The sequence below is a fragment of the Chlamydotis macqueenii genome, chromosome 2, assembly GCF_036417535.1.
Source record: "Chlamydotis macqueenii isolate bChlMac1 chromosome 2, bChlMac1.mat, whole genome shotgun sequence".
NCBI classification, from domain to species: domain Eukaryota; kingdom Metazoa; phylum Chordata; class Aves; order Otidiformes; family Otididae; genus Chlamydotis; species Chlamydotis macqueenii.
In genome coordinates, this window is record NC_141557.1 from 5,725,817 (window position 1) to 5,750,538 (window position 24,722).

At 40.7% G+C, this 24,722-nt stretch overlaps 1 protein-coding gene across 2 annotated transcripts in view; it reads left to right on the top strand.

Annotated features, from left to right (window-relative positions):
- Positions 1 to 16,897, top strand: part of LOC104486892 (sodium channel protein type 5 subunit alpha-like) — a 176,026-nt gene extending 159,129 nt beyond the window's left edge. For both annotated transcript variants that reach the window (XM_086741777.1, XM_086741776.1), the window contains exons 22-27: positions 2,590 to 2,871; positions 9,378 to 9,431; positions 10,999 to 11,140; positions 11,877 to 11,977; positions 12,468 to 12,738; positions 14,510 to 16,897. In XM_086741777.1, coding sequence (XP_086597903.1) covers positions 2,590 to 2,871; positions 9,378 to 9,431; positions 10,999 to 11,140; positions 11,877 to 11,977; positions 12,468 to 12,738; positions 14,510 to 15,744 — 2,085 coding nt within the window. In that variant the 3' untranslated portion in view covers positions 15,745 to 16,897. The remainder of the gene's footprint in view (positions 1 to 2,589; positions 2,872 to 9,377; positions 9,432 to 10,998; positions 11,141 to 11,876; positions 11,978 to 12,467; positions 12,739 to 14,509) is intronic.
- The last annotated feature ends 7,825 nt before the right edge of the window (positions 16,898 to 24,722 follow it).

The window sequence follows — 24,722 nt, forward strand, 5'->3', positions numbered from 1 at the left end:
TCAGCAAGCAGAGGGAGAGGGCAGTGCTTCAATACCGGAATTCCACCAAACTGCTGGAAATGGGGTGTTAAGAATGGGAAAGTCTCTGCAGCGTGATTAGAAATCTGAAGGAATGATGACAGTTAGAAAGAAGCTCTGGGTTTTAATTATCCAAAGCAAGGTCCAGTGGCAACTCACTCGATGTGAAGATGGGGATGACAGCAGAAGGTGTCTAACCACAGATGACTAGTGCCTCAAGTTCAACAAATTCGACCTAAAAATACAGACCTTTTTCTAACAGTGAGGGCAAAGAACACCAGAATAGATTATCTAATAATAAAAAATTTGTCTGTTATTTGAAATCACTACACTGTAAATTATATGTCTTTGCAAAAGCTGTGCCCAGGCTTGGGTAGGAGTTAAAGCCTGGGCCTAAAATCGCTGTGGGAAGTCTGGTGGGCTCTGCTGTGGCAAGGGGAGGGTTAACGCATCGTGCGGGTCTATCCTGGATTTAAATTCTGAATCAGCTTTGGCTGAGGAGGTGGCCTATGAGATCAGGAGAGCTGGGGGCTAGGCACAGGCTGGAGATTTGCACCGCTGTGGCTTAGGGCAAAGGGTGGCTCTGTTTCTAGGCGATCCCTAAGGAAGTCAGCTGGAAGGTGGTTTCACCTACAAGTATTTATTGAAATCAAGAGGTATGAAACCTTTTCTTATACATGGCAATATATGTTGCTCTTCCTAGATGCAACAGAAATTCAGCCCTTTCCATGGCAAGGTTTGCGGCTGAACTTTTAACATGAATTTATGAAAATAACTTGTGTTTATGTATTCAGGTCTTTAAGTCCTCTCACTCATCCCAGTGCAAATCAGGAATGCTTCCAGAAGACCAAATGGCATCACGCGGGTGTAAGAGCAGAAGCAGTGAGAGAAGAATGAAACCTCCTGTTAATAATTCATTCAGAGAGGTGTTGCAGGATTTGCTCCAGCCTCATGTCGTGTTTTGTTATCTACAAGCCACTGAACGTAATTCAGCAGAAGGAAAAAAAGCAAGATGCAGTCATGGCCATCGACTGCGCTGCTGAAACCTGGATGTCTGCGTCCTGTCGCAGGGCTTGCGGGTGGGAGCTGGGTTCAGCAGCATATGTAACATAAGTGCAGTGCCTTTGTGCTGGCATGGATTAAAATTGAACAAAAATATTGTCCCACATAGCAGCAAATGAAAGCTACTTTGACAAGGACTGAAGCGATATCCAAATAAGCCCTTACTTTGGAAATTATTTGGCATTTTGGTTAACATAGTAAATTTGGTCTTAAAACAATGAAGTTAGAAATTGATTAACATGCAAAGCTGAAATATAAAATAAGAAAAATAAAAAAAGAAAGAAATTGAAAAGTCATCAGAAACGGGCCTATACAGAAAAAAAAAAAAATTGGTCAAGCAGCTTTTCCTGTGTGAAAATTAGCTTCATTCATAAATGCCCAAAATATAAATCTGGATTTTGAGAGATCTACATAATTTTGTATTGTATATTGTAGATGAAGCTGCTGCTACACATGCATGAAAACCATTTTACTCTTCCGGGTATTTTTCTTCCTCAGCAGTGCAAAAATGCTGGGGAAACGAATGTTACATTATTAGCTTGTCAGAAAATTGGACACTAATACAAGAGGAAAACAAGAGCTGACATTTTCCATAATCAGATTCACAACTGAATAAAATTAAATTTTTATGGATCAATATTACCTTGTCTCAGTTTCAGAAATGTAGATGGAGAAGAGGAAGAGCCCCGGTCTGCCAGCAGAACATGAGACAAAGATGGAGATAAATACATGTAGTGGGGCTGGTGTCTGCAGCTTTGCCTGGATCATGCAAGGCCCACACCTCCAAAGCTATGAATATGGAGAAACCTTGTTGACATAGGAAGGGGAAAACTACATTTTGTGACAGTGTGCTTCCTTCAGAAAACTTATGGTTTTACACGGGGTTTACAGCCCTGCCTGGGTTGGTGTGCATGTCACAGGAAGAAAATGCATTTTTTGTTAAATTGGAATGGTTTCACTGTTTTAATCATGCATACTGATCAGACAGGGGAAGTTGGCTTAGTACAGTGTGTCTCAATCAGTTATTACTAAAATAAGCAGAATTTATCACAGCTAGAGTTCGCATCCCTAGGACTATGGAGGCCTGAGTTTCTCAAAAGATTTCAGAAATCCTTTTTTGGTCTATTTTGAGACATTCTGATGTACCCCAGGTGTTTCCAATTAATCATATGATTATTACAGTTGGTTTGACAGAAGTGTATTATCCAGTAGGATCTGAGAGGTCATGATGACTTTGCAGATTACTCCTGAATTAAAAGAGTCTTCTTGCAAAAATGCCGTCCCATGGCTGAAATGCCACCAGATTAGTTCTTCAATTACAAAAGGAAAAAAATTATCATGAGAGAAGCCTTTAATGGCAGTCTGGCTCCTTGGGTAATGTTAGCAGTTATCCACCTGTCACCACGAGAAGGTTCAGCCTAGTTAATCAAGAGTGCACAACAGCTTGTTAGTGGAGTGTCTGTGTAAGTGTTGACATCAATTCTGGTTTTTTCTCCTGTTTCCCCCAAGGTGGTGGTCAATGCCCTCGTGGGAGCCATCCCTTCCATCATGAATGTTCTCCTCGTCTGCCTCATCTTCTGGCTCATCTTCAGCATCATGGGAGTGAACCTGTTTGCTGGGAAGTTTGGGAAATGCATTAATAAGACAGAAGGAGATATGCCTTTAGACTCAAAAATTATTAACAACATGAGTGACTGCATACTCTATAATGTGTCCGGGACGTTTTACTGGACAAAAGTTAAAGTTAACTTCGATAATGTTGGTGCTGGGTACCTGGCTCTGCTACAAGTGGTAAGTGTGACCACCAGAAACTAATGGGCAAATGTTGCTTGCTACCACTGAAAGCATCAGCTTAAAGGCTCAGGTTAACCTCTATGTTTTTTGGGGTTTTCCAGTCTTACTCTTTTCGATGATGGAAGAACTCTCATCATGCCATTCCTCAAGTGTAAATGAGTCATATTTGGCCTATTAATTTGGCCTAGAGATATTTATGGCAGCTTTTGGTTTTAATTTGAGTTGCTGGTACATCACTGATGTAGTCCTCTGGGAGATGATTGGACCATTCAGGTGAACTAAAGACCATTTCGTCAATGTTGTAATCCAGATCAACAGTTCAGTTCAGTTCCAGAAACAAAAATTCATGGTCCAGAAAGAACTGTCCATGTAGACAGAGCACGCTGGCCTTCCTGAACAGCCTGAGACTTCACTATACCCTGCTGAGAAAAAATCAAGTTGCAGCGCCTTCAGTTACTCAGCTGAAGTTATTGTGTAAAGCTGGAGTCACAGAGGAATCTTAATTTACAGTCCTCTGCTCACATTCCGTGGAGATGTTCGAGAAGGACACTGATGCCTCTCATTCTGGTTCCTCACCTCATTTCCACCTGCTAAACATAATGTGTCAGACTGAATCTAACTATGAAACGTGGTGGTGATCAGATTGCTGTAACTCCATACGGCCTGGTCTCTCTGGAAGGGTGGCGAGGGCATATCAGAGAAGAGACTGTTAAGGTTCAAAGATGATGGCAATATTTGATCTATAACAACAGAAGTAAGCCACTTTTATAATATTTTTCAGCAGCAAATATAAAACATGGATAAACAGGTTGCATGCACAGAGATTTACTGTGTTGCAACGCAGCACAACCTGATCGATAGAGCCACAGGAGACTCCATCTTCTCATGCAGGCTCTGCCGCTGACCTGCTGAGTGATTTTAGATAAATTACTTTGTGTTTCAATTCCATAGGGCCCTCATGTACAACAGTGGTAATGATGCTTATTTCCGCTGTTCCTAATTTGCTCTGAAGCCTACTGATGACAAGGACGGGATACACGCTAGGAGTGTTTGTAGTGTTGCATTTTATGTACACAGAGTGAAACAAATCCCTTGCTACATCCTTGGACAGGGAGAATACTGCCTTGAAGTGCTTCTGGCAGCATTCCTTGCTTCTGGGATAAAAACTTGCATGCTGGGAGCTCAATTCACTTGTCACATATTGACATCCACCTTTGCAGTACAGTGAGGTACTGCCGTGGGCCCCCACCTTCCCTTCCAAGAAGGCGTGAGCCTCCTGCAGGTCCCCCATCAGATCTACCAGCCCTTCCTCTTCCTGTGATGCAAATTTACTTTCTCCCAGATGTTTTTTTTTTCTCTGACACAGACACATGAAATAACTTCATGATGTAGCTTTCCTTTCTTGTAGAAACGTTTACCCTTATATAATCTGTTCCTGGTACACATATACTTGAGTTTGAGGTCTTCTGACTGCTGTCCATCAAGTCTTTGCTTTCGTACCCTCTGGATAACAGAGGTTAGAATGGGCACAACCACTTTTGATTCTTTCCGTGGCATAAAGCTGAACTTGCTGATGGCGAGAGCTTTTATCTTTTGCATGTAATTATGATATTCAGCTCACCCATGCAGAGTAGATTAATTCACTTTGAATGTCTTTAATTGGATTTTCTGTTCTATATAGTGCTTTCTTTGTCTTTAAACATCCAATCTAACTGAACAAGAATTTGCAGGTTTGAAATATTATGCCTCACCTGAAGCTTCTTGTCTCCTCCATGATTGCGTAACAGATGTCTAGTTTGTTTGGTGAAAAAACTCCATCAGAGGAGTAGTTATTCCTTCACCATTTATTTTATAAGACTCAAGCTCCAGCTTTCTGAAAATTTGCAACTTTTTATAAATTGGCATTGCCTAACGAGTGTCCTGAAGCAGACTCTTCTACTGTTCTGAATTATCAGTTCCTGCAGGTTTCTTTCAAACCTGGGATCTTCTATTGGGTAGCAGAAAAGTAGGTTTTCCAGTTGCAGAAGTGCAGAAGAAGTACCATAAAAGTAGAGTCTGTGCAGGCTGGACAAAGTGATTATGGCAAGAAATGCCCTAAAACATTGCTCAGCTTCTACAGCAGATGCTGGCTCCTTCTTCCAGGAGGAAGGGCAGGAGCCAGATGCCATTAGGGGATTGATTTTGACTTTCATCCTGCACCTGGAGCTCTTATGTCTGCTGCTAATGACAGTCTTAGGCAATAAAGTGTAAAAATGACACCCAGAGAGAAGGGGCCCAAACATCTGGATCTCTTTTGCCAGACTCCATCCGAGGAGTGTCGGTTACAGGTGCTCCTTGCCAAATATCCTCCCTACGGAGTCACATTTCATGAGCAAACTACTGCAGGAATTGCAGGGGATCAGTTAACAGCTCAGCTCTCCTAAAGAGACAGACACATCGATGCATCTTGGTGCACGCTGAGGCAGTGCATAGCAATGATGAGATCAGCATTTTGGTTACAACCCACAAGGATCCAAAATACGAGCTTTTAAGTGAGACTTGTCTTTTGACTGTTGACAATTTCAGCTTCTGCAATACGCTCTTTAAATGACTCTGAAGTTACCTTTGAATGCCTGAATGTTTCTGAAACTCCAAATGGAAATACGTAAAACAAATCTGTCTGCCTAGTGTTCTATCTTCACGTCTACAGCATCCTTGAACGAAATGAGAAGTTGCTACTATGGAAACATTAAGGCTTACTTGTATCCAGAGGCAAACTTTCTCACAAGATAGTTGAGAATTGCATGAAACTTTCACCAAATAGCCTTTTTTTTTTTTCTTTTCCTACCTTCTTTAGGATCCATCATGTTGTTTTGAAGGTACCACTTTGAATTAATGAATCTATGAAAACATTCATGTGAAGTGGTCAGTCAAGTTTCAAGCTTCTCCAATTAACAAACAGACTGTCTCACAACATATTACTGAAACAGCAGGTTTCAGAAGAAATGAAATGCCTCATTCACAGGGAGGAGAAGATCGTTATTATAACGACATTTCAATTTGCAAGAAGGATGATTCACTTTTCAGGGGATTTAATCCCTTAACGTCCTAATCTATTAGGAAAAAATTATTGCTACAACCCAGTGCTCCAGTAATGCTTTATCTATATTCCCAGAATTGCTTTGCAGATCACAGCACCTCTATTCTATAAATCTGTATTTGAGCTGAACAAAGAAATATCTTAAATTTCCAGTAGGAGTTTTGCATGTCCATTGTAGAATCCTTCCCTTCACATTATGATCACCTCCATATATTTTTTTAGCAACACATCTTGAAATTTCAGGAATCTATTGAAGAGCACCAAGAACAAAAGTGGTGTCTCATGCAGCATCTGGCTTGCTTGGAAGGGTTCTCATTAGAGAGGAACAGAGTTACGTCGAATATATCCTACAAGTCTTTGGACTCCAGAAATGGAATGGGAAGATAACAGAAGCACTCCTAGACCAGTACAGCAACCAGGAGCTGTAGCGTTAAATCAACCCCTCAGACCAGGTTTGAAGTCCTGACCAGGCTCATAAATCAGCTATAAAATGGTCGTGAGACAGCGGCATGTATCTAAAGTTACCGAGTTACACGATCTCTTGCACTTGTGCAAACTGCAATGCCAGATTTTACTTTCACTGCGGATGCAAAATGTGCAAAAAATCAGTGTGCTTCTGAACAAACTGGTACACAATTGGTACACTGAGGTAGATTTCTCCATGTGTACAAACTTCAGGAACCAGCAGTATTTCTGTAAGGAACTACGGATGGAAATTCAAGGGGAGCAGAGGCAGCTCCCTCGCAGCCCGCATAGCCTGGCGCAGTGCGGATCTCTGGGGTGCTCTGGTGGGTCCAGTTCTCACTGGTGACCTCCCCAGCAAATCATCTTAACACAAAATAAATGTAAAAAGGATGTTCGGTATAAGATAGCTGCTATGATGAAGCTGAGCAAACTGAAAAAATCAACAGAAAAGCCAGCAGATAGTGGATCTGGCATGGCCAACTTAAATACCTGTAGTTTGGCTGTACTGGTGGTGGCTCTGGTTTAGGTTTAAGAATTTTTGTTCACCAATATTAGTGCTTAAAGAAGCATTTCAGAAATGCGAAGACCAGTACTTCTGCTGTCCAAAAAAAAAAAAAAAAAAGCCATTTTTATTGCATTATTGCAATCCTTTTCTAGAAAAAAAAAAAAAAAGAAATCCCCCTCACAGATTTAAAGGCTTGATTTATTTTAAGGCACCATTTGGTTATACAATAAATGGTTTGAGGGCAGCTAGTGCCACCCCACCTATCCTCCTCCCCACTAATTTACTGCATTGCAGCTCTAGCCACCAGTCGAATAACAAAATGTAATCCCATCCCAAGATGAGTTTATCGGTAGATAATCTCATCACATGACAGTTTCAGTAGAAAATGGTGTTTCTCTGGATAGCTTCCAGGCAGGATAATATCACAAACACTCCCATGAAGATTTTGTCACTTCCTTATCCAGAGAGTAAGTGGTTACTAATTCCAGATAAATAATTTCTTTTCCCAGTGTTATAATTTTTTCATTCTCAGTATCTTTTACCCTCTGCAGATGAAGTGTCTAGGGAAGCTTTCCAGAAGCCCCATGGATTTTTTATTCTCTTACTTCTGGACAATGGGGAAAACCAGAAAATCAGAGTACTTCATTCTCTTAATATTTTTTTTGTCAGATCACTTCATCATCTGTTGTCACTATAAACCGCTGTGCCTTGCAGTAGAGTCTCTTGTGCCTGTGGTACATATCAAGGGGTAAAATAGCTACTCAAGAGAAAAGATTTCCTCCCAAGTGGGAGAAGAGTACAGGCTAAGATCATATCATTTTGTTGCACAGGGAAAAGGATTTCTTGTTTCATCCCATCCACCCTTCCTGAATGACACTTTGAGCTGCAAGCCACTGTAATGACACCAGAAAATTTTCCATCAGATTAGAAAGAGAACAACAAAAGAGGGAAATATTAGAACAGTTAAGGAGGATCAACATGACAGGTTCAAATGTTTACTTGTTTCAATAAAACTGCTGATCATTCCGGTAAACACTTTGCATCTAAAGTGTTTTCTAACACACAGTATCATGAAACAGGTTTTCCAAAGGGTTCTGGTTCTGATAATCTCTTTTAACCAGTGGATAAAAATGAATGCAGCCTTTCAAATATTATTTTATAGATGCATTCATGAGAAAGGTGGTTGACCTCTTGCACATTTTCCTTTGGCTCAGTAGCGTTCAGAGGGAAATGGGAAGGCAGCATTACCTCCAGGATTTAATTTAATAATAGAGAGTATATAATGGAGCATTTCTAAAACTACTGGATGTACCAAGCTCAACACAAATGCCTGGGTTTCTCCTGGGAACCACTGGCTGGATTCCTTTTAGCATTATCCGGAATTGCATGCCTGCACACCGCAGAAAAAATTCAACCTAAGCGTCAGTAGGATTAAAAAAAAATATTGAGCGTGGATTGCTCATGCATGCTAGTGTAAATCCAATTAAATCAGTAAATCTAAAAATGCCTCGTTATCTGCTCACACTGATTTTAAATCCAGGGTAAGTCTAAATGGGTCAGAAGTCAAATGAGAAACAACCCCAGAGGACTAATACAAAGGTGATGTGACTTAGGCCAGAGTCAGAACTAATGCCAGGTAGGTTTGACATCAGGCTGTGTCTAATGAGAGGCATATATGGAGAGCAAAGACTCGTCGTTTTACTACAGGATGGTAAAAATCACTTGTGCTTATTTCTTCTAGGAGTACTGTCACTGCCCTTTCTCCACTGCAGGTCCCAGTAACAGGCACTGCCTGCTGTGGAGCCCCTCCTTGTTTAAACAATTAAAAAAAAAATTAGAAACTCTGATTTAAAGAAAGAAAATCTGAACAGTAAAGCAGATGGGGTTTCCAGGGCTAGGCTCACAGCAGGTGTTGATTGCCTTTGCTCCTTTCACGTCAGCTGTGATTTATGCATCTCCCTGGGCTTTAACACTGCCTTCATTTACCCTGTTTTAAAAGAGGGCAGGATCCAAGCTTCACTGTGATCCTACAACGTAGTCACTGCCCATCAGTCTGAACAAGCAATATGGACGGGACCCATCTCACCTGGTCAGCACTCTGAGTTGTCCTGTGTAGTTGTTTCTCTTCATTACTTGAATTTCTTAAGGTCAAAACTTCCAAAGATTTAATTCCCATATTTTCTCTCCTTTTAAAAACCTCTGTTTTATCCCTACAACTGCAGAAAATCAGAAAATATGAATGAGAGAATCAAGGAGAAAATCGTTCTGGAATGACTTTAAATGTCTAAATGAACACTAACTCATGGATACATATTGCTTTAAAGGAGAGGCAACTTGTTAACCTTGAAGAAAGTGCTCAACATTATATTTTGAAAACTCGTCACAGAGGTCATATTATTTCAAGATACGCTTATTTAATATGCTTAATTATGTATTTTCTGGGGTTTTTTTTAGGCCACATTTAAAGGTTGGATGGACATTATGTATGCAGCAGTGGATTCCCGAGAGGTAGGTCACTACAAGGAAATCAATAATTTCCTTTTCCATTGGCTTTTGCAGCATTCATGGTGTTTAACAACAACCACAACAACAAAATACATGCAGGTTGCCAGTCCCTGTCTTACTCAGGTTGAGACAGCTGCAGACCTTCATTTTTAGCAGGTGGTACTGAAGCATCGTGATCCTGAGATTAAACTGAATGCAGCCCTCAGTTCTACACAACTGATTTATCTCTTTGTACAGAAAATCTCCCAGCAGAGAGAGGCATCTCCAGAGTGAGACTGAGTCAACCAAAAACCTAAATTGTCCTCTCTGTTTCTTCCACTCTCCCCGCTGACTGCCATATTTTCCACGTATCTAACTTGTGATAGCTGGAACCTCTTTATAAGCATTGGGTTTAAATTACATTCCCTTGTAATCCCCATCCTCAACCTCCCCCAGTATCTTCACCTTCAGCAAGTTTCTTCTCTGTAACCAGCAGCTCCACTCATGGAGGATGGATGAGCTCCTGGCAGGGAAAGAGGCTGGTGTGGACTTCCAGCTCTGGCTTGAGACATGCGGGAGCTCTGGGTGCTGGTGACTGCCCTACACTGGGAACTAATTCCTCCCAACATCCCACTCAACTTTCAAGTTTCCTTAAAAAAAAAAAAAAAAAAAAAAAAAAGTCTTTTCCTTTGCTATATCCTGTATCATGCATGGTTTAGTTTTGATTTTTTTTCTTTATTGAAGGAGATGTTGTAGCTCTTTTAATAATATTAAAGGAACAAAATTACACTGACTACTGGGAATTTGACAGTCTGAATTGACTAACAGGGAGTCGAGCCCTAAATGGAGGAATAAGGGGTGAAAAAACTTCGTGACATCAAAGGATCAGAGAAGTAGTTTTGCATAACATAGCTCATGATGTTGATTTATCCTTGTACTACATGTCCACGTGTGTGTATTCTCCCTGCTACTGAATGAAACGCATGGGTTACACACGAGAAAATATGGCATTTAGGGAAATGTGAGCTTCTGGCATCTTGGTCAGGTACCTGGAGCTGGCGGGGCATTTTTGCCAAGTATTGTACATGTGATTTGAGGCTATTGGACTGCATTGCTCAGTCCTTCAGCAAGAAATTAATTTCCACTCTTCATTAAAAAAAAAATGTACTTCTAAATACACAGACTCTCAAGACAGTGTTTTTAAGTTTTAATTACACTGCGATCATACTTTTGCTTTTTACAAGTACCATCAGTTCATGAAAGATTAGAGATAATCAGAAAATTGATTCTTTTCCCCTTCTGGGTTCAGACTGAGAACATTTTATAGGATTTACTCTGAAGTTACACTTTCAAAGCAGTGCGATCTCTGTGACAGTGTTGTGAAATGTAGCTGAAATGACCATGGCGTTGCAGACGCCAGCAGTAAACTTCAAACAGAGTCCTGGGAGCCCTGACTTTGCTACTGGGAGTTGCACTATTTTTCCTGTTTCATAATCTTTATTGCTGATGGACAGTTTTCTTTTAACTGCATTAATATTGTGATATGTGCAGAGATGGTGTCATTTTTGTGTTTTCTCTTTTCACTTTGCAGTGTGAGGAGCAGCCTGAATGGGAGTGTAATTTATACATGTACCTGTACTTTGTGATTTTCATCATCTTCGGGTCTTTCTTCACACTGAACCTCTTCATTGGTGTCATCATTGACAATTTTAACCAACAAAAGAAAAAGATAAGTAGTGCATATGCTACACATCACCTTGTGATTGCTGCAGAGACCAGGGCGAGGGATAGATTTATAGGCAGTGGCTTTGCCACATTAGCCTCGAGATTGGCGTGAACAGAACAGCCACAGAAACCGTCTCGCAAGACTTTTACAGGAGCACAGTCGTAGCAGCCTCTAATCTTTCCACAGGATGTGTGTCCTGAAAATACTGGCTGGGGGATTGTATTCCCCAGAGAAAGCAGTGAAGCAGCTCCACACAGATGAGATCTCTGGAACAAAATCTGCCTTAGAGACACAGACCACCCTGGTATGCCCATGCACAACCACCACTGTCCTTCAGAGCGGTGCAACCTCAACCCATCACCTCCCAGCTCCAGGGTGCAGCCAGGGTCGGGGAGGAGCAGCCTGGCCTCAGAGCTGTATTCCTTGCTGCTTTATAAGCTCTAAACAAAGGGCTGAGGTTCTTCTATTATCGCCTCTCACCCTGAACCAACCTTGAGTGCAGCCAGAATAAGAGTCTTGCTCCTCCCCAGTTGCCTGCATTGCGCTGTGTTTCCTGCCCTCTGCCTCCATGCGATGAGCAGCTCCCAGCATGGAATCTCATCAGGCTTTTGTTAGATATTTTGATGAAAGCTACGTGAAAAGGGAAATAAGAAAAGAGAAAAGGATTCAGCCCTAAACTTTGGATGGAGACAGTGGAGCTCTTTTCATGAAAAGTAATGGCTTTGTTCTCACCTTATACTTAGGTGGCCAAGACATCTTTATGACAGAAGAGCAGAAAAAGTATTATAATGCAATGAAAAAGCTGGGATCTAAGAAACCTCAAAAGCCAATTCCAAGGCCACTGGTAAGAATGGCATAATTCAGTTGAACTATGTGTAACAGCTGAATATTTATTTAATAGAATGAATGCAATTCAACTTCCCAGTGTAAGAAGAGTGATTGCTTCCAGATGAAAGCCACTTAGTATTTACGTGTTTTGATTTTGGACAATATTTGCAAGTCCAGTGACCTGTATGGTACAAAATTCCCATTGTTCTGCAATATTGACTAAAAGCCCAATTTACATACGCAGTCATGGCAGTGGCCACATGCCTGCATTGAATGAATTCATGGACCCAGTCCAAGGTCTTTTTCCAGTAATTTAAAGAAGCATTAGGAGTAAATGGGTTTGAAAACTCTATCATCCGACCATTTGTCATCATCTTTTTGTTTATGAAATTCTAATCAGAAGCAGTAGTTTGTCCCTTTTCCTTTACTTTCTGATCAATCAGGAGACAGTGATGTCATCATTTTGACACAATTCAAATTTCCTGACTAAATCTTCTTTCCTCCAGAACAAATACCAAGGTTTTATTTTTGATGTTGTCTCAAAACAAGCCTTTGATGTCTCCATCATGATTCTCATCTGCCTTAACATGGTTACCATGATGGTGGAAACAGATGACCAAAGTCAAGAAAAAGTAAATATCCTCCATAAAATCAACATGCTTTTTGTTGCCATCTTCACTGGGGAGTGCATCATCAAAATGCTGGCTCTGCGACACTACTACTTCACCAACGGCTGGAACATATTTGACTTTGTTGTCGTGATTCTGTCTATCGTAGGTAGGTGAACCTGAATTTTCACCCAGACTGCAAAGTTAAAAAGACAGATGTAAATTTAATTAGACAAAGTTGAAGGCTTCATGCAGTAAAATACACTTTCAACTCAGAGAATTGGATCCTAAGCACATATTTTTAATATTTAAATAACACAATGTAATACTGCCTAACAATAACTTGTGTGATCAGTGAAATTATGAGGTTTATCACACCACAATATTGATTTCAATGTACACTTAATGGTCACAGTGATAAAACATGGTCCAGAACTGACATCATACACTTAAAACCAGTTCTGCACAGCAGCCAAAGATGGAGAAGTGAAAAAGCCACATGAAAAGGGCACATGCAGATTGCTATTGTTTTGCTGTTTACTTTTTATTGGATCAGTGTGAAATAGCCCTTCAGGGTAGCTTTTTGCAGCTGCAGTGAGTCTGCCTGTTCTCAGCCCTGTTGTCACTGGAGCTCCACATCCTCATCTACCCAAGAGACGAAACAGAGAGACATTATTTTACAGATAATTTACTGTCCTGCAGCCCCAAACAGAGATTGTATGTTAGGTGCTACAGAAGTCCAGGTCAAATGTGAATCTGAAACCCTGACAAAAGGGTTTTCATTGAAGTTGGAAATAAAGTAGCAACTGGAAGATGACCAACTGATCCAGTGAGCAGAAGGAACTCAGAAATGTGACTCTTCCGAAAAAAAAAGTTTCCTTTTTGAAGGAGGGAATAGGTGAATGAGAAAGTGTCATGTTAGGAAAAGAGAGCCATCTCCTCATTGATGCTCCTGTGCTCTAAACTCTCTCTGGTGGACTAGGGAGCCTGCAAGGTCCCAATGCAGGAGATCATTGGTGCCCAGAGAGCAGCCTGTGCTTTGGGGGTCTTGGATCAGCCAAGATCACCTGGATTTTGGAGATTTGGGTCGCCCAGGGAACATGATTACCGTCTAGCTGTCATCAGAACCTTGATGTTGGATGCTCTGGGTATGCCCATAGCAGCCAGTTAACCAGAGCTATCACATTTGTCATAGTGCTACCCCGTGATCAAACAGGTTGTTTCGGTGTCACAGGACTTGGGCTGTGCCAATGAGCCCTGTCCTAGGCTGGACTGGGAGATGCGAGCTCGGCATGGCTCAGTGCAGCCAGGGACTGTTGGCATTAGACAATCTGAACCAAGCTGCTCTGTTTCTGCAGGAAGAGTTTAGCTACAGGGATGCAAGCTCGTTTCCTTGCTAGTACAATCTTAGCCTTTAGTTCCATTCCAACCCATCAGGGGAACTGGAAAAATTAATAAACAACCAACCAACCAAGTGGATTTCCAGTAGAAACCTGCACTGTTCTGGTGGTGGCACAGAAAAACAGGCCGAGCGCACAAGCATTTCAGTGCCGATTCCCTAACAATTTACAGACAAAAATACTGTTCATATCAGAAAAACTCCAACCAGATGCAGTCAGGATAAATTTTTCTACTGACCAAAAGCTGTAGATATCTGTGTCCTGTCTGAGTTGATCCTGATTTCTCATTCCCAGTAAACGAGCTTTCCCTTAATAAGACTACCACTACCACTGACACCTTTGCTCATAGTCTCAACAAAAGTTTGCATGGATTAAATGGGCATGAAAATGCTAGCGACAATGCCATTCCCTTTATTGTAGGTCTTTCAATCTGGGGAATTTTACATTTATTTTGTCCATAATCCTGACTGATAGATTTAAAGGGAAGCCTGGGATTATTTCCCACGTACTAACTTGCTGTTTGTCTCTTTTCTTTTCAAGGCACCGTACTTTCTGATATCATTCAGAAATATTTCTTCTCTCCCACACTCTTCAGAGTCATTCGCTTGGCTCGGATTGGTCGGGTCCTAAGACTCATCCGGGGAGCCAAAGGAATTCGAACTCTCCTGTTTGCCTTAATGATGTCCCTACCTGCTCTGTTCAACATTGGCCTCTTGCTTTTTCTGGTCATGTTCATTTATGCCATTTTTGGCATGGCTAACTTTGCCTATGTTAAGAAGGAGCATGGGATTGATGACATGTTCAACTTCCAAACCTTTGCTAACAGCATGCTCTGTCTCTTCCAAATCACCACATCAGCTGGCTGGGATGGTCTTCTCAACCCTATTTTAAACACCGGACCACCGTATTGCGACCCAAACCTTCCGAATGCAAATGGTTCGAAGGGAGACTGCGGGAGCCCTGCCGTAGGGATTTTATTCTTTGTTACTTATATCATTATATCATTTCTCATTGTTGTAAACATGTATATAGCCATTATTTTAGAGAACTTCAGTGTAGCCACTGAGGAAAGTACAGAGCCTCTAAGCGAGGATGATTTTGATATGTTCTATGAAATCTGGGAGAAGTTTGATCCTGAAGCCACTCAGTTTATTGAGTACTCTGCACTTTCAGACTTTGCAGATGCACTGTCAGAACCTTTGCGCATAGCGAAACCAAACAAAATCAAACTCATAGCAATGGACCTGCCCATGGTCAGTGGAGATAGGATCCATTGCTTGGACATTTTGTTTGCTTTTACAAAAAGGGTGCTAGGAGAATCAGGAGAGATGGATGCCCTTAAAATACAGATGGAAGAAAAGTTCATGGCAGCGAATCCATCTAAGATCTCTTATGAACCAATTACAACAACTCTTAGACGGAAACAAGAAGAGGTCTCCGCCATCATCATCCAGCGGGCCTACAGGAGACATTTGTTTCGGCGCTCCATGAAGCAGGCATCTTACTTGTACCGGCACAGAACTTTTGATGGCAGCATCCTCGAGGATGATGCACCCGAGAAGGAGGGTCTCATTGCGTTCATGATGAACGAAAACTACGGCAGGCCAATAGACAAATCAGAAACTCTGTCCTCTACATCTTTCCCTCCATCCTACGACAGCGTCACCAGAGGTACGAGTGATAATCTCCAGCTGAGGATGACAGACTCAAGCAAAAGCGATGAGGCTATAGATTGTCTTCTCTCGCCAGACAGGGATAAAGAATCAATTGTTTAAATGTTTGTTTAGAATGCTTTAAAATATTGTTTACAGAATGTAATGCTGTAACTACACAATGATTGAAGCAGCCTTCTTATTAAACATTAGTTGCAAAAGAAACAATGGAGTTTTTACCCTTAACTACAGGAGTCTAATAAGTCATATAACCTTTGACCCTGCTCTTTTTGACTTGGCTCAATATTTATATTTATATATGCACAGGAAGAATTTTTGCAGGGTCATAGCTGTTATATCAATGGTGTGAATAAGAATATGCTAGACTGTAAAACAGTAAACACAGTGTATATCTATCCACAGATAAAGCCTGGCTGTATACATTCATTTAAGGTCTTACTCATATTAGTGTGTTTACTTATGGCGATGTATGACCTTGCATTCTAAAAAGAAAAAAAAAAATATCACAGCTGCTGTAGCAAAATGTAACACTTACTGTATATGTTGTGAATGGTCTTTCATAAATTTATTATATTTGATATTTTTTTACTTAAAAACAAAAGTCTCTTTTTCCATGGAGATTAATGATCCTTACACTCTTAATGATGAACTCTGAGTCAAGGTAATAGGAACTTGTGGGATCCCCATCGTTTGAAGAGGAAAGTTATTGCAAAGTAAACTATCAAATTACCAACATTTAAACCATTTGTTACACTAAGCCCTCTCTCTTGGGACTTGCAACTGCTCATTAGCAGGAATACAAAAAAAAAAAAAAAGAGAGAAAGAAATTATGTCAAAATAATGAGAGAAATGGCTTGTTCTATCCTTCAGGAAACTAGACAGTAATGGATTCTGTTTGTAAAACTGTTAATAAAAGCACTAATTTTTTAGTATGTTTCAAGAATCTGCTTTGAATACCACAATCCAACTCGCCATAGAAGTTAGTGCATCACGTTTGTGTGTAGTGCTTCAAAGCACCATCTACGCTGGCAAAGCTTCTCTTAAGGTAGTGGGATAGGTTATGTTTTCCCCAGGAACACTGAACTAAGCAGCCTTATTGGAAACTGTGCATTGATGTTACTCCAAAATTACTACTACTAATAATAAAAACGCCAATTGGGCTGTGCAGAACTGCAACAGCATGATCAAGAAGGTGGGAGGGGAATTGCCTCTGGATCTGTACATAAATTTTGGTTTTGAATCCTTTCTACTCAGTGTCCATCTTTCGTTTTGTCAGACGGTACAGTTAGATTACTGGGGAAGGACAAGAAATACAGGAGAAAAGAATCTACTAGGAAATAGAAATATCCTTATTGCTGTGGGCGAAGGAATATTTGCAGCTGATGCATCCGTCAGCTTCAGGCCAAAGAAATGACAATGGGGTGAAAGGCGGATGTGTGGCTGTAGAAAAGTATTAGAGGTTTTATGTACTAACATAGATTATTATTTATTATTAAACTTTCAGCCTCGATAGAATGTGAGAAGGCATTTATGAAATGTAGAGACAAGTCCGTCATTACAGACAAGTTTTCTTTTTCACCTGCAGACTGATTGTACTTGGGTTTGGTTGGACTTTGTGGAAAGTTGTAAGATTTCTGTAATGAGCCATTGCACTTTAAGGAAGAGTAATTGTACTTTTCACCTTGGAGAAGCAAAGATATCAAGAATGTATTTAGGGTGTATTGTCATTGGCATTTAGTTACATCCCAGGTTGTAAAGGAGTCAAAATCCACACAGGATTGGCAACAAGAATTAAAGCAACACATTACAGTGAAGTTGATCTATGGCCATTGTTATCTGTCCTCTAAACAACTCAGAATATGTAAAGACAACATGTCGAAAGGATGACGATGTATCTGTGTAAATATGGGCTAATATATTCTCTCCATTCATTGAGAGGTGTCTCAGGCATTCACTTGAGAGTGGTCTATCAATTAATTCAGAGGATTTGCCATCAGGATTCCTGGGGTCTATTCCTGATTCTTACTACATGATTTTTAGGCAAATAATTTAACCTCTCTGTGCCTCAGTTTACCCATCTGTAAAATGGGAATAATAATACTTACCTACCTCACAGGGGTGTTGTAAGACTTTCTGGCTGCAAAGTGCTATAAGGGAATGAAACATGCTATATAAGTATTATTATAATCATGCTCTCTTGCCCTTTTAACCCCATGTCTATGGTGTATAACTTAGGGCTGTTCCTCTGGGGATTTTGTTGCCTTTAAATCTTGTATGTAATTAGATTCTAACTTAAGGGAACTACTCTTTGTTCCTTAAAGTGAAAACACTCTTCATTCTTTCCTCCCTCCCCACGCTAACCCACCCTGAAACAAAATTGCTCAAGGCTTCTCAAATGAGAGAAACTTTATACAGATTCCCCATGTATTTATGCTGTAATGTTATTCTGACTGTACATATCACCCAGAGAGAGTATGCAATTTTTATATTTATATGCATATATATATATATACATACACACATACATATACCTATACATATATATGTATCTTGTGAGTTTATAGAGTGGCTGACACTCAGAGGACACGACTCAATGATTAAAATGTTTTCTTCTCAAAAGGATTTATTGATCGTTAGCAATGAGCTGCTGCCTATAATGAAACTGTTTAATTAGAAAATAGTACATTCATTACTTGCTGAACAAGTATTTATTGACTGACAACTGGTAAAAATTATTTTCCTTTCAATGCTTTAGAATAAGAAAGAGTGAAAAATACTAAAGAAAAGGAGCATTTCTTATCTAATTTTTTCACATACAATATAAACTGTTCAAAACCCAAGAAAAAAGCCAGCCTGTGCCCAGCAGTGCGGTATTGATTATGCTGTTTTAAAAATATTTTAATTAGTTGCAACTTGTATTAGAAAATAGTCAACTGATATTCTTATTAAGAGTCAGGCCCAGTAATGAACAGGATGTAATGGGACGATTAGCTGGTCACTGATTATAGTAGAGAAGAGCTCTTCCTCTGGTCATTTCACCCTTGCGTTGAATATTTTACTGTCATTGCTGTGAGACCCTATAGTACTGATACAATTACAAATGGTTCTGTCTTCTACCCAAAACCTGTAAAAAAAAAAGAAAAATCACAATGCAAAAAAAATCTGAAAGGGGGTCTTAACTATAGATGTTTACAGTGCAACTTTCTAAAACTGAATTGTAAATTACTTTCAAAACCTTTGTAACTGGAAGGTTGGTTTTCTATTGGGTTTTCTATGTTTTGTGGCATATTTCTTTAGAGCTGAAGAGGGAATGGTATCTTTGTATGATATGCAGAACTCCCCTCAAAAATTTCAAATAACCTCACTTGCAGACCTTTATTAACGGAGATGCCCATCGAGTCTAGCAAAGATACAACCTCCCGGTGCAGTGATTTGGTTAAAGACATTAACTCAATAGTTGGCCCACACTGTCTATAAGCATGGTGAGTGCTACCATTTTTTTTTCTGTTGGTTTGTTCTATAAAGGCTACCACATGAATCACTCAAGCTACGAAAAGAGCAAGAAAAATATCAGCCAATATCATAGGACATATAAAGCTGTTTGTACCTGGAAAAAATCAAGTTTATTATGTTTCTTTATTAAATAAATAAGGATAACAAATATTTCCTGTGCCTTTTTTTTATTTATTTTATCAACATTTATGTTGCAATTTTTCTGACTCTTTTTTCAGCACATTTGTTTGGGAAATACATGGTGGCTGTTGTTAGAAGGCTTGTCAATGAAAACCCGCCAGTTCATCTTGTGTTGTAAGGCTAACTACAGGGCATTAAAGGCTTGAGCCAAAGCTTGACGAAATCAATGGACAATTTCTGGGTACTTCAGATGAATTTAAAGCAGAACCAAAAGCTTCTCTTCAAAGACAGTAATTTATAGAATGAGCTTAGCGTTAATATTCCAACCCATCCTGCCAGGTAGAATTAGCTGGAGGAGGAAGGGTTTTACCTCAAACATGGGATCCCAACTAGATATTTTTAAAAATACATAAACAAGATATTCTTAATGGTAATATGGATGTATTTCCAGTTTAATTATATTGATTTGCATTTTGGTTACTATTATATTCGTTACATGTTAAACTTTGTACTAAACAAAGAGTAACATCCTTCCCAACGCATGCATGCCTTAACCCTGGAAGGAGCTTCAGAAGGGACACGGACGACCCTTCGTTGTTACCAGCATTGATTGAATCAGCCATATCTTCATGTAGGCTAACACCAATTTGGTTACCCTGTTTCAGTGCTCTGACTTCTATTTAAACGTGGTAGGTTCCTAATCATATTAAAACAGAACAAAATTAAGGTGGTTTAAATTGCAATGAAAAAGTCCACTCCTTTGAATTCATTTAATAAAATCAGTTTATAATCATGTTTTACATTAACCTGGGGCAGTCTGACTGGTGGAAAATACTTTTTTTTTTTTTTAAATAAGCATTTGCTAAAATGTGTCATGTAATGACTTCTAAGTAACCATGTGTATAGAATAAATCTTTCTGAAAATTTTTCAGCAAGTTATTTTTTTGCTGGAAGGAACAGTTTGCTGAAATGAGAACTCTCTGTGAAGATATGTCAGGTTAGTTAAAGAAATTCCTGGTTAGAATTTGTGGTCAAAATGAGAAGGAAACTCAGGATCATAATCCCTGCTACAAAAATTTCCATGCCTAGATTTTTACCAGAATCACCTAACTCCTATACATGTGTTCCCATTACTGTGCTAGGGGCTGCTTTGGGTTACAGGACTCTCCTTATTTTCACACAGGTTTTGGAGAAGTTTATAAAAGCTCTCAGATTTTCTGTTTTTCAGAATGAATTTTTTTTTTTTTAAATACCAAACTAATTTCTCATTTTCCAGCCTTAGCATGGAACCTGGAGAACCTCCTCAGTTAATGCGAATTTTTACAGGTTGGGTTTTTTTTAATTATTCAGTCAAATTATGTTGATCTTACAACACTGCAGATCTATTACTTGTATGACTGTCAGACTGATAACAACAGATAAGGAGAACGCTGAGATACTCAACAACTTTTCTGCCTCAGTCTTCATTGGCAATCTCTCTTCCCACACCTCTCGAGATGGACAGCAAGACAGGGACTGGAGCAGCAAAGTCCCACTGGAATAGAAGATCAGGTTTGTGACCACCTGAGGAACCTGAACACACATAATCTGTGGGACCTGACGAGATGCATCCCAGAGTCCTGAGGGAACTGGCTGATGCAGTTGCCAAGTCACACTCCATAGTAGTTGAAAAGTCCTGGCAGTCAGGTGACATCCCTGGTGACTAGATAAAGGGAAACATTGCGCCCATTTTTAAAAAGGGTAGAAAGGAAGACCCTGGGAACTACTACCTGTAAGCCTCACTTCTGTGCCTGGGAAGATCATCGATCAGATCCTCCTAGAAGCTATGCTAGGGCACATGGAAGACAGGGAGGTGATTTGAGATAATCAGCATGGCTTCACCAAGGGCAAGGCCTTCCTGACTAGCCTCCTGGCCGTCTACGATGGAGTCACTACATCAGCGAACAAGGGAAGAGCTATGGATGTTGTCTACCTGGTCTTCTGTAAAGCATTTGACACATTCCCCACAACATCCTTCTCTCTAGTTTGGACAGATGTGGATTTGATGGGCGGACTGTTCAGTGGATGAGGAATTGGCTGGATGGTCGCATCCAGATGATAGTGGTCAACAGCTCAATGTCTGTTCCCCCAGTGAGCTGTAAAAGACCAGCTGTCGGTGACAAGTGGTGTCCCTCCGGGGTCTGTATTGGCACCAGTACTGTTTGATATCTTCATCTGATCTAGTTGAAGATAGAATCATAGAATAGAATAGTTTGGGTTGGAAGGCACCCTTAAAGGTCATCCAGTCCAACCCCTCTGCAAGCAGCAGGGACATCTCCAACCAGATCAGGTTGCTCAGAGCCTCATCCAGCCTGGCCTTGAACGTTTCCAGGGATGGGGCATCCACCACCTCTCTGGGCAACCTTCTTCCATGTTCCACCTTATTTTAAAAAATTTCTTCCATAAATCTAGTCTGAATCTCCCCTCTTTTAGTTTAAAACCGTTACCCCTTGTCCTATCACAACAGACCCTGCTAAAGAGTTTCTCCCCGTCTTACTCATAAGCCCCCTTGAGCTACTGGAAAGCTGCTATAAGGTCTCCCCGGAGCCTCTCACTGCAGAGCGGTTGGACTAGATGACCTTTGAAGGTCCCTTCCAACCCAAACTATTCTATGATTCCATGATTCTGTGATTCTATCAAATCAAACCTGTGTGAAATCTGTAAGACTAGAGTGAGGGCCTGTAATTTTTGTATTCATTCTGAGATTTTTTTTTTTAGTGGTTTCAGTTTCTTCTTACTTTTGATGCAAATTTTCTTACTAAATACCAGGACCATTTTCAAAACAAGTCTGCATTAAGACAGAGTTACAACAGTGCAGACAAACCCAGAGAGTTTTCTTAGAAAAAGACACATACTAGCAGCTTGTTTGAGATTTAAAGAGAATTTTTATAATCATCAAAAGTTGCTGTAGGAAGAGGAGAGAGAAAAAAATAAATGCTTTGCACTGCAAAGCTTCCACTGGGCTCTAGTATTAGAGGACGCCCATGTAGGATGACAGTAAGTGTCGTGTTTCTGACAACAGCAAGGCATTTTTCTGCCGTGTGCCAGGGTGCTGAGACAAGAGCAAAACTGGATTTAAAACACGAGAAAACAGACAGGAACGCAGCACAAAAAAAAAAAAAAAATACCAGACACCTGCAAAACGGCTGCTTCTTCACGTCAGTTCCCCCAATGAGCTGTGAAAGACCAGCCGGGCTGGGTGAAGAACAAACATGGAAATCCTTCTGAGTGTTTACATATTGCAAAGAAATAGCAGCCGTGTCAAAGGGAAAGCATGTGAAAGCAAATAGTCTAAGGGGAATAGCTATTGGCAGCGAGCAAAAAAATGCTTCGGAGTCAAACGTCACCGATAACCCCGCTAGGGCTGGAGGTGTTGGGCCGCAGTGCGGGTATGGGTTTGTCAGCACCTCCGCCCGAGCTATTTTAGCCGGCTGACAAACAGAGCTTTGAGCGGCTCCTGGCCCCCGTGCTTTTGCCGCTGCAAAGTTTCTGAGACCACTGCCACAGCTGTTGTCCCTGGAGTCTCGTTGCTTTGCGTTTCTTGGCAAGTCTCTGCCAGCCCAGGGCATCAGGGGGTCTTTTTTTCCTTGAAAACCAAAATCCAGTGCTCAAATATCGCCAGAGTGGCTTAAAAATTGAGATTTTTTTTTTTAGTTCAGAAGTCATGTATCTTGGTTTGAGTTTTTTATTGTATTATTTTACCTTTATTTCCCAAAACTTCGAGAGTATGTCCTGTCATATTTTCAAGCTTTCTGTGTTTTTTTTTTCTAACTATGTTAGGAAAAAAACTGGTGCTTCAAGAGAAAAACATCAAAGACTGAAATAGTTATAAAACCCTGCAAAGTGGCCCTAAATGGAGTTTAAAATGCTGTTCTTTGCTAAAAGGTGACTTGAACTATGTATCTGTACTTCAAAACTTCTGTGTTTTCTGTGAAATCCCAGTGAAATTTAAAACCAAGGGGAATTAAGGGAGCTAGTTTCCAACTTTTTTTTTTTATAGACTGTCCCAGTTGCGCACATTTGTCTTCATTTTTAATCTTCCCAAACCTGCAGACCAAGCACAAATAAAATAATTTCCATTTTTAGCTCAGGAACAAGAAGTGCAAGGGATAATGATTTATACAGAGGACATAAACCTGGAGTCATGGGGCCCAGTGCAACACAGGACAACTCAGCCCTTGGTGGTCTCAGCAGCACCTCGGAGTACAAAGGAATTTTTGGCTTTTTCAAGGACCAGCTGAGTCCTACTAGGAGGAAACCAGGAGCATGATTTGTCTTGGTGATGTCTGAGGAGAAAAGCTCACTGCATCGTTCAGGGTTGGCTTTTTAGAACATGTTTGTGCAATTGCAGCCCAGGCACAAGGAAAATTTAATCCTAAACCCAAGGCTTAGTCTCCTTTACACAGGCCCTTTCCTAGGAATAACCCCATGCCTTTCCTTGCAGGAGCTGCAGACCAACTGTGTGAACTGCAGGCGCTGCTCTGAGCCCGCTCCCAGCAAACAGAAATGCTGTGGGCTGAACTGAAGAGCTGCAGGTTACGTAAAGTGTGCATTTATGCTTTGGACACTAGAGCAGACACCCTTCCAAGAAGCCCTACTCCCTCCTGCAATTCCCCATGTCTGCTCTGCGCCTTCATATCACGGAGGAAGCTTTCCATGCTCTCCATCCTGCAGCTGTTTCCCAGTTTGCACTTGAGGGATAAATCCCAGTGCACCTCTGGAGCTACTTTCCTTCACAAACCGCTGCAAAGGGCTCTATTTTCTCACAACAGAGCATGTCAATGCTTGGAAGGCACACCTAGCATTTCTGAAATGTATTTTGTTGATCCTCAAGAAATTTAATAATTTTTTTTTTTTTTTTTTTTTTTTACTGAGTCTAAGATGGCAGACCACAACTTGCAGTCCTCATTAAACCATAAAGAGGAGTAGGCATCACTTCCACCTGTGCTTGCCTTACCCCACAGGCAAGGTTTGGCAGAGAAAGAGCTAGGCAGCTTCAAAGAAGCTCCTTTCTCTCATTATGGAGTCATAGAATCATAGAATAGTTTGGGTTAGATGGGACATTTAAAGGCCATCCAGTCCAACCCCCTGCAAGGAGCAGGGACATCTCCAACCAGATCAGGTTGCTCAGAGCCCCGTCCAGCCTGGCCTTGAATGTTTCCAGGGATGGGGCATCCACCACCTCTCTGGGCAACCTGGGCCAGTGTCCCACCACCCTCAGTGCAAAAAAATTTTTTCCTTATGTCTAGTCTAAACATGTCAGAGAGGGCAGATCTTATAATTGCCTCAATTTGTAGGGGTAACAATTAACTTGCACTTGTTAACCACCAGGGACCATCAGTTCCATGGCCTGAAACACAGGAAATTAAATGCTGCTAGTTCTGGTACTTCAAGATTTTTTTGGATTT